Source organism: Epinephelus fuscoguttatus, linkage group LG2 (genome assembly GCF_011397635.1).
Source record: "Epinephelus fuscoguttatus linkage group LG2, E.fuscoguttatus.final_Chr_v1".
NCBI classification, from domain to species: Eukaryota; Metazoa; Chordata; class Actinopteri; order Perciformes; family Serranidae; genus Epinephelus; species Epinephelus fuscoguttatus.
The window spans coordinates 2,654,406-2,668,653 of NC_064753.1; the positions used below are offsets into that span (position 1 = coordinate 2,654,406).

The 14,248-nt window shown below is 41.8% G+C and overlaps 1 protein-coding gene across 2 annotated transcripts in view; it reads right to left on the reverse strand.

The window, feature by feature from the left end:
• Positions 1–14,248, reverse strand: part of adamtsl5 (ADAMTS like 5) — a 186,466-nt gene that overhangs the window by 140,855 nt on the left and 31,363 nt on the right. For both annotated transcript variants that reach the window (XM_049603092.1, XM_049603086.1), the window contains exons 3-5: positions 11,115–11,284; positions 6,121–6,181; positions 5,255–5,360 (exon numbers count right to left, since the gene is read on the reverse strand). In XM_049603092.1, the coding sequence (XP_049459049.1) occupies positions 5,255–5,360; positions 6,121–6,181; positions 11,115–11,284 (337 nt within the window). The remainder of the gene's footprint in view (positions 1–5,254; positions 5,361–6,120; positions 6,182–11,114; positions 11,285–14,248) is intronic.

Here is a 14,248-nt window from a genome sequence, read left to right on the forward strand (position 1 = left end):
ATTATATTATATATATATATATATATATATATATATATATATATATATATATATATATATATTTATATGTAGAGAGAGAGACAGAGAGAGACATGGAGAAAAAAAATAATGTAACCTTAAAGCAACCTGCAGTTCATAATTTGCAAATTTTAGCGACACAATTACACTCACACACACACACACACACACACACACACACACACACACACACACACACACACACACACACACTCCACTCCCTGTCCCCCCTCTCTCTCTCTCTCTCTCTCTCTCTTTCTCCCCCCTCTCCCTCTCTCTCCCTTCTCTCCCTCTCTGCATGTCACTAACTCTGCCGTACTGCATGTCAGTAGTATACATACCAAATATTCATTGTGGGTGTATGTATGAGAGAGAAAGACAGGGAGAGAGAGATAGACAGAGAGAGAGAGACAGAGAGAGAGAGAGAGAGAGAGAGAGAGAGACATGGAGAAAAAAAATAATGTAACCTTAGAGCAACCTGCAGCTCATAATTTGCAAATTTTAGCGACACAATAACACTCACACACACACACACACACACAAACACTCCACTCCCTCTCCCCCCTCTCTCTCTCTGTCTCTCTTTCTCCCCCCTCTCTCCTCTCTCTCCCTTCTCTCCCTCTCTGCTCGTCACTAACTGCCGTACTGCATATCAGTAACTCGGCCTCTTCTCCAGAGCCTTTGTGTTCCACTGTCTTGCAGGTTAACTTCTATCGCAGCGGTGCCTGGATAGTGTGGTGTGTGTGGTTGTGTTGCTGCTGTGGTGTCAAATGCGTCCTGCTGATTCTGTTAACATTAGTCATTAGTCAAACTGAACTTGAAGTGCCTGTGCTGTCACCTAAGTACGTGGTCATTAATTAGCATAACAATGGCTTCACTCTGACAGACACAGGCCTGTGTGTGTTTGTGTGTGTGTCTTGTTTGATCATCGCACATGTCAAAGTTTCATTAGGTCACATGGCTTACGTCTGCAACTTGAGCTGGGGGATGACGGCGGGGGGCCGAGGTCCCTCCCAACGCTGCTTGCAGCTTTAATTATTATTATAATTGTTATTGTCTAATACTGAATCTTACACAACTACACAAATGACAAATAAGAGTTAATACACTCACCGAAGCGTCCTGTTTCACGTTAGAACTTCAACATTTTCTTTGTTGGTGACACATGACAAATGGAGCGTAACATGATTGGCTGGCTGTAGGTTGGACTCGATCTACAATTGATTGCTCTTCCTTGGATAGCAGATTTGCAGTGAAATTATTTACAGCAAATTCTGCATCTGAATTTGAGCACATTGAATTTGAGCAGTTTGAAAAAATATATATTTGTTTTTATATTTTCAATTTTTCAATGCAAAATTCAATGCAAAAAAAAATCAGTTATAAATTCAATACAAAAAAAATTCAGCGTTATAAATTCAATTTCAACTGATGATGAAACTGTTATGCTTCCATAGATGTGTGCTCTCTCTCTGGTCCTCGTCAGCACACGTGCAGCTGAAGTAGTTTTGAAGTAAACGCAACTGAGCAAAGTTTTTTTTTTTTTTTTAGGAAGACCAGAAAGTAGAGCATCACAGTAATCAATTCTGCAGATAATAAAAGCATGCATTAATGTCTCTGTGTTGACTTGAGAGAGAAACGGTTGCATTCTGACAATGTTCTTAAGATGATAAAATCCAGTTTTGGCTATACTTCTAATATGTGTTTCAAAACTAAGATTCAAATCAAAGGTAACTTCAAGGTTTTTCACCTGTTGACAGGGTTGTAGTGCCAGTTCTTGCAGTTTTGTGTTGAGTTTCTCTCTCTGAGCTTCAGGACCAATAACTAAGACTTCAGTTTTGTCCTGGTTGAGTTGAAGAAAGTTTTCTGCCATCCAGGACTTGATATCTAAAATACCATTAAAAAGGGCATCACTTGGCCCTGAGTCATCAGGAGACATGGCGATGTAAAGCTGTGCATCATCAGCATAACTAAGGAAAGTGATGCTGTGCCTCCTGGTGATGTTTCCAAGTGGCAGCATTTAAAGATTAAAAAGTGTTGGACCTAAAATTGAACCACAATCCATTTTATTTTCATAGCTTTTTGATGAACAGTCATCCATTGTTACATAAAATTCTCTGTCATAAATATAAGATTTAAACCAGGTAAAAACAGTACCAGAGAGGCAAACCAGATTGTGAAGTCTAGCTAAAAGAACTGAGTGGTCGCCTGTATCAAAGGCTGCAGTAAGATCGAGTACTACTAGTACAGAGAGTTTTTTCATGTCTGTATTTGACCTCAGGTCATTAACAACCCTGACCAATGCTGTCTCTGTGCTGTGATTATTTGCAGCCACTTCAGCAGTAAGATAGTGTTTCCTTTTGTTCTGGAATATCCTCTTATATAAAACCATTTACAATAAAAAAGACACAGAAATGATCAGAAATCCCTACATCCTCAACTAAAGAAATATGTGCAGAGAAGCCATGGGTTATCACTAAATTCATAAAGTTAAGTAAACTTAAAAATTTGAATGCAAAAGAGTCAAATTGTTTGTCTACGTGCAGATTAAAATCACAAAGATAACAACTTTCTTGTGGTTAGTGTGGATGATTGACAGCATTTCTGAAAAGTCTGAGATAAAAGAGGAGCATTGTTTGGGTGGCCTGTAAACGCACAGAAATTAAATCAAATTAAGTCACATTACTTAACATAATTACTAATTATTATTAATAATAACTTATTATTTATGATAGCAATTTTAATATTTTAATTAGAGGCCTGTTACGAGGTCAGGTCCCAACAACTGCAACCATAGAAATAAAATGATTCCTATGGCTGTAACATGATAACATTAATATAATTAAAAGCATCTCATGTTGTTGTTGTGACAGCTTGATGGAGACGGTGGTAGAGCACATATTTGGGATGTAGAAATGTTTGGTGTGGTTTGTCAGCTGCAGCAAGCGAACACTGAATGGAGCGTTAGTCAAGTTCAAGCTGCTCTTCACTTTCACTGTCGCCACTGTAATTCAACTCCATCAAAACAGGTCTTAACTCTATATTTGGTCTTATTGGCTTAAAAAGCAGAGGCAGTTGGTTTTAAACTTGGGTTTCTGGTTCTTTGTATCTCATCTAAACTCTCAAACTTCAGTGTAAAAACACTTAACTAGTCTGAAGTTCTGAGCACTCCTTGTAAACAACCATTGACATCACCAGTGAGTTTGTTGAAAGATGGCTGCTCCCTGTTGAAGGAAGGGTGAAATACTATTTAGTGTGTTAGAAAATCTAGGTGGATATCAGGTTTGATTGCAGTGTCATATCTTGACTAAGGTAAAAATCAAACAAACCACAGACAAATTGTCCAGGGTTTCATCTCCACTCCAATTTAAGGTTGTGGCATAAAGATACAGGTCACCCCAAAATCAAAAATACATATTTTCCCACTTACCTGTAGTGCTATTTATCAGTCTAGATAGTTTTGGTGTGAGTTCCTGAGTGTTGGAGACATTAGCATTGGAGATGTCTACCTTCTCTCCATTATAATAGAACTAGATGGCACTTGTGGTGCTCAAAACACCAAAAAATAAAAAATAAAAAAATAAATCGAAAAACTCAACAGCAATGTCTCTTTCCAGAAATATTTATATATATGTATATACTTTTTTTTTCACTCTGTTGTCAACTATACACAGGTCTGAACACAGAAATGCACAAACAGGACCTATACATGCACTAAGTGGAGAGATGTCAGAGTGGGGCAGCCCATGACAGGCACTCCGAGCAGCTGGGGGGTTCAGTGCCTTGCTCAAGGGCACCTTGGCAGTGCCCAGGAGGTGAACTGGCACCTCTCTAGCTATCAGTCCACACTCAATATTTTGGTCCAGACGGGGTCTTGAACAGACGACCCTCTGGTTCTCAACCCAAGTCCCTATGGACTGAGCTACTGCAGTGTACTGACCCGTTACTAAAGATAATCCACAGACTTTGTTTTGAGCAGTTTCATGTTGGAACTATTTTCATTCTAGTGAACTAATTGTATCACCACGCAGAAGGAAGTATGCATCGACTGCAAGCTCAACTGAGCTAGCTAACGTTACAGCTCAGCCGAGGAGGAAGCCATTAAAGTTTACATCTCTTGCTGTCACAAGCACAGGCCTCCAAATATTTGCATTTTCGTCGCTGTGTCCTCAATTTCTGTAGCTTCTTCTTGGATGCATGCTTCTTACAGTCTGGCAACTCATTGCAACCTTTTTTATAAAGCCCCAGTCTCACCTGCACGCTGTTTTCTAGATTGTCCTGAAGACACCAAAATAAGAAGGCAATACAGGCAAAGGACAGAGTCTCTGCAGATACAAACACTGCCACACATTTGTAGTGGGTCATAAGTGACGACTGAAAGGGATAACTTTTGTAATGGACCTGCATTTGGATAGCGCCTTTCTAGTCATCCGACGACTCAAAGCGCTTTATACACCACGAGTCACATTCATCCATTCACGCACACATTCATACACTGATGGCAGAGGCTACCATACAAGGTGCCACCTGCTACTCAGTTTTTAACACACTCACACACCGATGGAAGCATCATTGGGAGCAATTTGGGGTTCAGTTTCTTGCTCAAGGATACTTGGACATGCAGACTGAAGGAGCCAGGGATCGAACTGCTGATCTTCCAGATCAGCAGGTGGACGACCCACTCTACCTTTGAGCCACAGCTGAGTCTATACATTGTTTTGTAAACACACCTCCTTCCTAAACATTCACACACTGCTAGTGGCTTGAGCAGATAATGGCAAGCAGGCAAAACAAGACAAAAAGTTTGTTTACTTGTGGTCTGATATCGATCGCAGGTCCCTGAACTGAATCAAATCAAATTCACTGTGCAATCCTGTCTGCCACCGGGTACAATTTCCCAAGAAAACGAAGGCTCCATTTACAGGACAAAGGAAGCGTGTCAACCATTGCACAACCTGGTAGCTATGGGTAGCTTTAAACAGTAAGAGTATCAGTGTATGTTAGAAATCCCACATCACTATGTAATAAGATTGCTTTACTAAAGCATTAGAAGTTTGTTAACTTTGTTCTGACATAACTATATTTATCCGTATTTATCTCCTGCCAGCATATTGACAAGAATTAACCACTTTGTATTGCAGAAGAATCACATTTGTATCCATACCACAGTTGTAAAAACATTGTATTGCCAAACAGCAAGTCCTCAGCAGCTTAACACTGAATTGTCTTCACTTACCCCCATGAAAAGTGGTCCATTTGAAGGAGCTCCCAGCCACGAATGGTCTGTCATTGAAGGCAGCACACTGCATCTCTCTGAAATCCTCTGAGCTAGGGGGACAATCCTGCACACACACACACACACACACACACACACACACACACACACACATTTTCAGAATTTTGTATTGCATTGTGATAACTCCATTCATTCCCTTAAAGTTTATCTCAAACTCAACCAGAGAACTTCATACCTAAACCCTACTCTCATCCAAACCTTCACCTTGTTATAATTCTAATCAAGCAGTAGTAAATGAATAACCTTGTGGTGAGTCCCCAGATGTTTGGAAAACATCATGCCCATTGTGTCCATTCATTCGAAGCTCTGAGCAACTCACACAGAACAAACAGCCACACACACACACACACACACACACACACACACACACACACACACACACATCCACATCCAAGTATGCTTAAACTAACTGCAACTCATCTGTGTTTTTCCTTTAATCAATATAGGCCACAGTGACTGGCTGTCTAAACCCAACCTCCCCAAACAAGCACACGCGCGCGCACACACACACACACACACACACACACACACACACACACACACACACACACACACACAACATGTCTGACACACAGCTGCTGACCTCAACACAATAGCAGGTCTGATGCCTGACGGAGTTCAGCGCAAAGCAGTGCAGTGACGACACAAGTTGATATCACAGTGAAATTCCAGATCACACCCTGCTATACCTGCCCCCAATACACCTTTATGACCAACTTTTAAAGCAAACACCATCTATTGTTCTAAAACACTTGGATCGAAAGTCAGTTTTTCATGCAATGTGAAAAGCTTAATACTGAAATGACCTTAGTGTTGCAGATCTTGTATTGTCTGGGATCTCCTGTACATGGTCCACCCACTGGGTTCCTGGAACACACAAGAAAAAAGAGATTTATGGGACTAAAAATGGCAAACAGCAGAAAAGAGTTTGATTGTCAACTGGAAACTAGGGTACGTAGTGAGAGTGTGCAGGCTGCTGTTAAGTCTGCTGTCATACACAAAACGCGTATAGATTTGACACATAAAAAACACACTTCATTTCAGTGTCATTTTTTATAAAATGGGGCTTTAGTATTTATTTTAATAGGTGAATGTTTGATTTTAATGATATTGTTTACTGCATATCCAGTCTGTAGTTGTATGTTAGCATTGATTTGTATGTCTCATCGCAAACTGTTCTGACTGACCGTAAAACTGCTGTGATCAGTGTCCTCTTGGGTACATGGAGACATAAAATCTGGGTTAGAAATTAGACTCATACACATCTGCGGCATTTTGCGGTGGAAATTATTGAACTTGATTATAAAATATAGAATATGTTACTGGCAAATGCCCACATGTAGATACATTTTAAATGTATTAGCAAAGCATTTGAATGTTGTTCCAATATTTGCAATAAATAAATAAATATATCCATACATACATACATACATACATACATACATACATACATTCATGCATATATAAAACTGTTTCCGCTGTAAGAAAAAAAATCAAATATATTGTTTAAAATATGTTACAGGTTTCTCTGACAATACAAAAATGGACATTGGTGAAGCAAGTATTCAGATCAAAAGCAGTAATACTACAGTGTGAAATACTCAATACAAATAAAAGTCCTGCATTCAGACTCTGATGTAATAGCACAAAAGTGTCAGCATCAAAACATACATGATATACTTAAAGTAAAATTACTGATTTTGCAGAAGAGTACATATTATATTACTGAATTATAATTATTGATGCATTAATGTGTTCATAGCTTTAATGGTGCAGCTGGTAAAGGTGGAGCTCATTTTAAGTACTTCATATACTGTTGGGTAGTTTATAGTAATACATCATCATTTGTTCGTTGATTTATATTTTTTATTGAAACTGGGACAGGCCGTTTAATTTTGGCATCACTGGGCAAAAATCCCAAATAAATTTGAGCATATTGTAATTCAAGTGATCTAAGAGAAAACTACACATCTGCACCTACTCTTGGCTCTGTTTTAAGACTTAAGAAAATCTAGCCTATGACAAGAGACTTGGGCCGATTACAGATCATTTTAGAGAAAGAGGGTGTTCCTTTTGGCTGCCCCACAGATGAAGATGTGTGCGCATGTCCCTTTAGATGGTGGAAGCCTGATTCAATGTTGGAGAATGCCGCAGAAAAAGTTGATATTCCAGCATACAATTCATCCAATTCAATTCAATTCAATTCATCCATCCCTTTTCATAACCGCTTATCCTCTTGGAGGTCGCAGGGGGGCTGGAGTCTATCCCAGCTGACATTGGGCAAGAGGCAGGGTACACCCTGGACAGGTCGCCAGACTATCGTAGGGCTGACACATAGAGACAGACAATCATTCACACTCACATTCACACCAACAGACAATTTAGAGTCCCCAATTAACCTATCCCCAACCTGCATGTCTTTGGACTGTGGGAGGAAGCCGGAGTACCTGGAGAAAACCCACACTGACACGGGGAGAACATACAAACTCCGCACAGAAGGCTCCCTCCTGGGATCAAACCAGGAACCCTCTTGCTGTGAGATGACAGTGCTATCCACCACACCACTGTGCCACCCCAATTCAATTCAATTCAATTCAATTCAATTCAATTGAACATAATAAATGCATATTGAAAACAAAACTGCCTTCACTACAAAACAACCCAAAAAAGAGAGACAGACTTATCAAAGAGAGAGTAAAAAAGGGACTATGACGATAAACATGCTTTTATCTGAAAAGTGTTTTTGAGATGGAGAGATTCAATTCAATTCAATTCAATTTTATTTATAAAGCCCAATATCACAAATCACAATTTGCCTCAGAGGGCTTTACAGCATACGACATCCCTCTGTCCTTTGGACCCTCACAGCGGAAAAGGGAAAAACTCCCCCCCAAAAAAACCTTTAACCCTATGGGCCCTGGGCCCTTTTGGGGTATTTTTACTGCCTTTACTTTTAAGCTCATATCACACTCATTACAAAGGCTACATACACATGCTATATCTTGTTTTGTTTTTTTTCAGGACAATCTGGGCTAACCAGATTTGCCATCATTACATGTCCTCCTTTGCGCCTGTATTTTATATTAATTTTTATATCAATGAAAAAACAAATCTGTATGACTAAATTCTTACATTTTGACATGTATCTCACCATAGCAAGTTGGAAAATGACATATTCTGCCATATATGAAGTGGGGAGACTCTCTGGAATCTGACAATATAAGAACAATGATGGTGGGACATTCACTTCACAGTTGTCCAAAACATGTGGTTTGTGCTAGGCGGACATGATTGCCAGTATTTTTTCATTATTGCAAGAAATTCCATTGACTCATTCACAAGTCAAAACTGTGTTTTATCTGAAAGAAACAATCAATATTTACATCTAAGATCATAGAAAAATAGTCAACCAAGTGCAATGATGTCCTCCAAGATAATATTTGTTTTTCAGTTTCAGTTATATATTGGGGGGACATTTTGGGCATTGGTGGGGGGGCACGTGTCACCCTCAGTGTATATGGTGACTATGGCCCTGTCAGCATGCATTAGGCTGCAGTTGTCTGGGTGCGCAAAGGTGAAGTGCGCTGGTTTTGTCATACAAAGTTTGATGGAATGTCAACTTTACAATATGGAGATAGTTGCATCTTGAAAGCCGGACTACAAATGTGGATAGACAGGGAGAAACACACGCAAGCCTAAGATACGATATTCCTCACTATATGAAGTGACTGATAACAAGATCTGTATAATGGATTGTAAAGAAATTTGTCACGTTTTTATTTTGTAGACACTTGATCTGTATTTATAGCGTGATGGGATGACAGCACAATTATGTGTGTGGTATCACTGGAAAGCTCTGCTCCTGCGCTTTCATGTGATATGCGTGTCATTTCTGTGCAATCCTGCATTCGCGAGTAATTCATCCAAGAGTAATGTGTGTGCAAAGCTGTATGAAAGCTCTGTTATACATAATTTTAGTGTAACTTTATCATTTTTTTCGCTGTGAAAGCATTGGACTATGACAAACGGTTGTGGAGAAAATCCATAGAGAAGAACAGGTGTGAATTTGGACGCACTATGTGTTGTTCGTGCCCGTAGGGTTAATGGGGAAAAAAATGGTAGAAACCTCAGGAAGAGCAACTGAGGAGGGATCCTTTTTCCAGGACGGACAGACGTACAATAGATGTCGTACAGAACAGATAAGTTGTATATATAGTTTAGCCTTCTGCTAACTGGAGCTAAAGACTCATGGCAGTAGCTTTATGTTCATCACGTTTATGTAGCTAACATTAGCCAGAGCCTCAAACTACAGTGTATCCTCCACCTTACTTGCATCATTACAGACCACCTTGCAGAGAGGAGAGCGGGTAGCAGCTCTGGAGACTGACCCCCAGTCAGTGGCTACAGCAACCAAATCCAGCTAGTGCAAATCCCACCTCTGGGGGATCAGACAGCTCCAACTCCCTGCCAAATCAGCTAACTTTTTGTTGCTGCTGTAATACAGGTTAGACCAGGTGCTGCCAGATCAACCCGCTGTGACACCATCACACATCTGCCTGTGGTCGTCTTAGGACAGAAGAGATAGGTGAGAGCTACAGAAGAGCAGCAACATTTGCCCCTGAACTGTAATGAAGTAGAAGCAGAAGTGGACAGAGTACACAACTTCACTACTTGAGTAAAAGTACAGATACTCCTTGTCAAATATTACTCCAATACAAGTATCAGTAGCTCAGTCAAAATATTACTTAAGTAAAAGTACTAAAGTATTTGCTTAAAAATTTACTTAAGTAAAAGTACTTCAAAAAAATCTCAGGAAATACAGGAAAGCAAAGTAGCTTTGTCATTCTGATGCGATTCTGCTACAGAAATGTTTATAGCTCAAAAATAAACAAATAAAGGCAAGAAGCCTCAGAACACAAACTCATCTGCATTCATCAACAAATGAAATTACTTCATATTGCCAAGAAAACAAATTTCACCCCCAATTGTATTTTTCTCACAAAAACCCAAATTTCATTTTCTTGTAGTTACATTTGAACACATCATGAAGTATACACTGCAGTATCTCAAAATCTTACCAAGAATATTTGTCTTATTTCTAGTCAAAATGTCTCATTTCTAGTCAAAACAAATCTCATTGCACTTAAAATAAGAAACATCACCTAAAAGGTAACTTGTTTTTAGACAATTTTCACTTGGTTCAAGCTAATTTTCATTTGAAATAAGTAGAAAATCTGCCAGTGGGGCAAGTTTTTTTGCTTGTAATATGAAAAAAGAAATTTCGTTTTAAGCATGACGTAATACAGGTACGGCAATACGACTAAGACAAACCATACACGAATCAGCAGAAACAGTTTATTTTCTTTGGTATCAGAATTTAGCAAAAAAAAAAGAAAATTCATTCGCTGACGTAACAGCAAAAGTAGGGGGCAACGAGAACATCAATAGAAATGTAGTGGAGTAAAAAGTACAATATTTGTCCTTCAAATGGAGTGGAGTAAAAGTAAAAGTATCCCCCAAAAATAATACTCAAGTAAAGTACAGATACTTAAAAAATGTACTCAAGCACAGTACTCAAGTAAATTTACTTCATTACTGTCCACCACTGAGTAGAAGTATAAAGTAGCATAAAATGGAAATACCCAAGTAAATACAAGTACCTCAGAACTGTAATTCAATAAATGTAAGTTGTTACATTCAACCTCTAAAAAATAAACAGCAGACTTTTGAAATGATTTCTGAGGATCACTGGGAACCTAATTAAAATACTTTATCCTACATGACCCTGCTGAACATTTACCTGGTGATGCAGGTGCGTTTTCTCACTGATGCTCCGCCCCCACAGCTACGTGAGCAGACAGACCAGCCGCTCCATGTTGCCCACTCATTCTTGAAGTGCTGCTGCCGCCTGGTGCGCGCCAGATGCCCAGATGAGGCCTCACCGGAGGGATGCCATACAGAAACCCAAGACTGAGACACAAATTACAGAGAAAAATATTTAAATGTCGACATTTAACACAAACCCTTTATTATTAACCCTTGAGTGCGCATGCGCCGCGGTGTGTGCAACCTGTTCCAGTCGCTCCTGCTTACTTTAACTTTGTTTTCACTTGTTCTGTTTTTACTTTAGTTATTTATTAAGCTATGTCCTCTCTAATCATGCTTGTGTAGAGAGTTTTTGTTGTTTCGCTTGTGGTGGAATCACACCTTTTACTCTGCCACTCGACCGTCGCTCAGCAACACCGCATTGTTTACTCCAGGGATCAGCTGATGGAGTTGAAGCCGGCCAGCCTGGCTATGGTGATGAAAGATATCCCTGCTGAACTTTGGAGGAAAACACACCGGGGATGCAGAGGGAAAGGATCGCTACAGCGGCGGAAAGGAGCGAAACACCGGAGACTTATGGAGAGGAAGATATACAAGCCATGTCAACGTGAGATCACTGGGGAATAAGATGGACGAGCTTACAGCGCTAACCCGGAGTCATCAGGAATACCGGGAGTATAGTCTGATGATTGTCTTGGAGTCATGGCTACACACGGATGTTCCTGACCACAATGTTTCCACCGTGGGTTTCCACACTGTCCGGGCTGACAGGGACTGCACTAAGAGCGGTAAGCGTAAAGGAGGTGGGCTTGCTGTTTACGTGAAAAATAGGTCGTGCAATCCTGGTCACATCACAGTCAAAGACCGCATCTGCAGCCCGGATATTGAACTGTTAGCTGTGGGCCTCCGTCCTTACTATTTACCCCGTGAATTCTCACATGCTATTGTAGTGGCTGTGCATATTCCCCCGTCCGCTAACCTGACGTTGGCATGTGACGTCATCCACTCTACAATAGCCGGACTACAGACTGCACACCCGAGTGCTCTCATTATAATCTCAGGTGACTTCAACCATGTCTCTATTAAAAAGACACTCCCGAAATTCACCCAGTATGTGACCTGTAAAACCAGAGAGGAGAAGAGCCTGGACCTGCTGTATGCTAATGTAAAGGACGCATACACCTCCACGTCCCTTCCCCCGCTGGGAAGATCAGATCATAACTTGGTGCTTCTCACCCCCTGCTATGTGCCTCTAGTGAAGAGGCTGCCTGTGACCACAAAGACAGTGAGGACATGGTCAGAGGACTGCTATGAGGTACTGCAGGGCTGTTTTGAGATGACTGACTGGAATGTACTCTGTGAGCCACATGGAGAGGACATTGATGGGCTTACTGAGAGCATTACGGACTACATTAATTTCTGTGTGGACGGCATTGTCCCAGCAAGGACTGTGCGTTGTTACCCAAACAACAAGCCTTGGGTAACAAAGGACATCAAAGCCGTACTCAACCAGAAGAAGAAGGCTTTCAGAGGTGGCAACAGGGAGGAGCTGAGGGACATTCAGAGGGAGCTGAGTGCAAAGATCAAAGAGGCTAAGGACAGCTACAGGAGGAAGCTGGAGAGGAAACTCCAGCAGAATAACATGAGGGAGGTCTGGAGTGGTATGTTGACCATCACCGGTTACAGACCAACTAGCGGTGGAGCTGATGGTAGTGTGGCTAGGGCTAATGAGTTAAATCTGTTCTTCAATAGGTTTAACACTGCAGCCCCGGCCGCTGTTGGCTCTCCTGCTGACTGTCTCCAGCCACCACCACTTCTGACCCCCCCTCCTCCTCCTGATAGCACCTCATCCAACTTGATGAGCCCCTCACACCCATCCCCCACTCCTCACACCTCCTCTGGCTCCCATGCTACCTGCCCTCCTCTCACTTTGGACTTCAACTCTCCCCCTCTTCAACCTGCACTCTTTACACCTCTACATGTTAGGAGACAACTGAGCAAACTCCCCGCCAGTAAGACTGCAGGCCCTGATGGTGTCAGCCCACGGGTTCTCAGAGCCTGCGCCAAACAGCTCTGTGGAGTCCTTCATCGTGTCTTCAACATGAGCCTGAGCCTCCAGAGGGTCCCTGTGATATGGAAGACGTCTTGCCTCGTTCCAGTGCCAAAGACGCTGCAGCCCAGCGGTCTCTCGTACTACCGACCAGTGGCACTGACATCACATATCATGAAGACCCTGGAGAGACTCGTCCTGGAGCAGCTCAGGCCTATGGTCAGGCCGCACCTGGATCCCCTCCAGTTCGCCTACCAGCCCCGGATTGGAGTTGAGGATGCCCTCATTTACCTGCTGAAGCGTGTCTACGCCCACCTGGACAAGCTAGGGAGCACTGTGAGGGTCACATTCTTTGACTTCTCCAGTGCTTTCAATACCATCAGGCCTGCTCTACTGGGTGACAAGCTGACAGCGATGCTGGTGGATCCCCCCTTGTGTCCTTGATTGTGGATTACCTCACTGGCCGACCACAGTACGTGCGTTTGCGGCACTGTGTGTCAGATACAGTGGTCAGCAACACCGGGACCCCACAAGGGAGTGTCCTCTCTCCTTTCCTCTTCACCCTTTACACCACGGACTTCAGATACCAGACAGAGTCTTGCCATCTTCAGAAGTTTTCTGATGACTCTGCTGTCATTGGATGTATCAGCAAGGGTGAGGAGGCTGAATACAGGGCTGTGGTGGATAACTTTGTCTCATGGTGTGAGCTGAACCACCTGCAGCTCAACACAACAAAGACAAAAGAGCTGGTGGTGGATCTGAGGAGAACGAGGACACCAGTGACCCCAGTTTCCATCCTGGGGCATAACGTGGACATCATAGAACACTACAAGTATCTGGGTGTGTTCATTGACAATAAACTGGACTGGACTAAGAACACTGAAGTCCTTTACAAGAAGGGACAGAGCCGCCTCTATTTTCTGAGGAGGCTCCGCTCCTTTAACATCTGCCAGACTATACTGAGGATGTTTTATGAGTCTGTGGTGGCCAGTGCTATTCTGTTTGCAGTGGTGTGCTGGGGCAGCTGACTGAGAGTAGCCGATGCCAACAGACTCAAC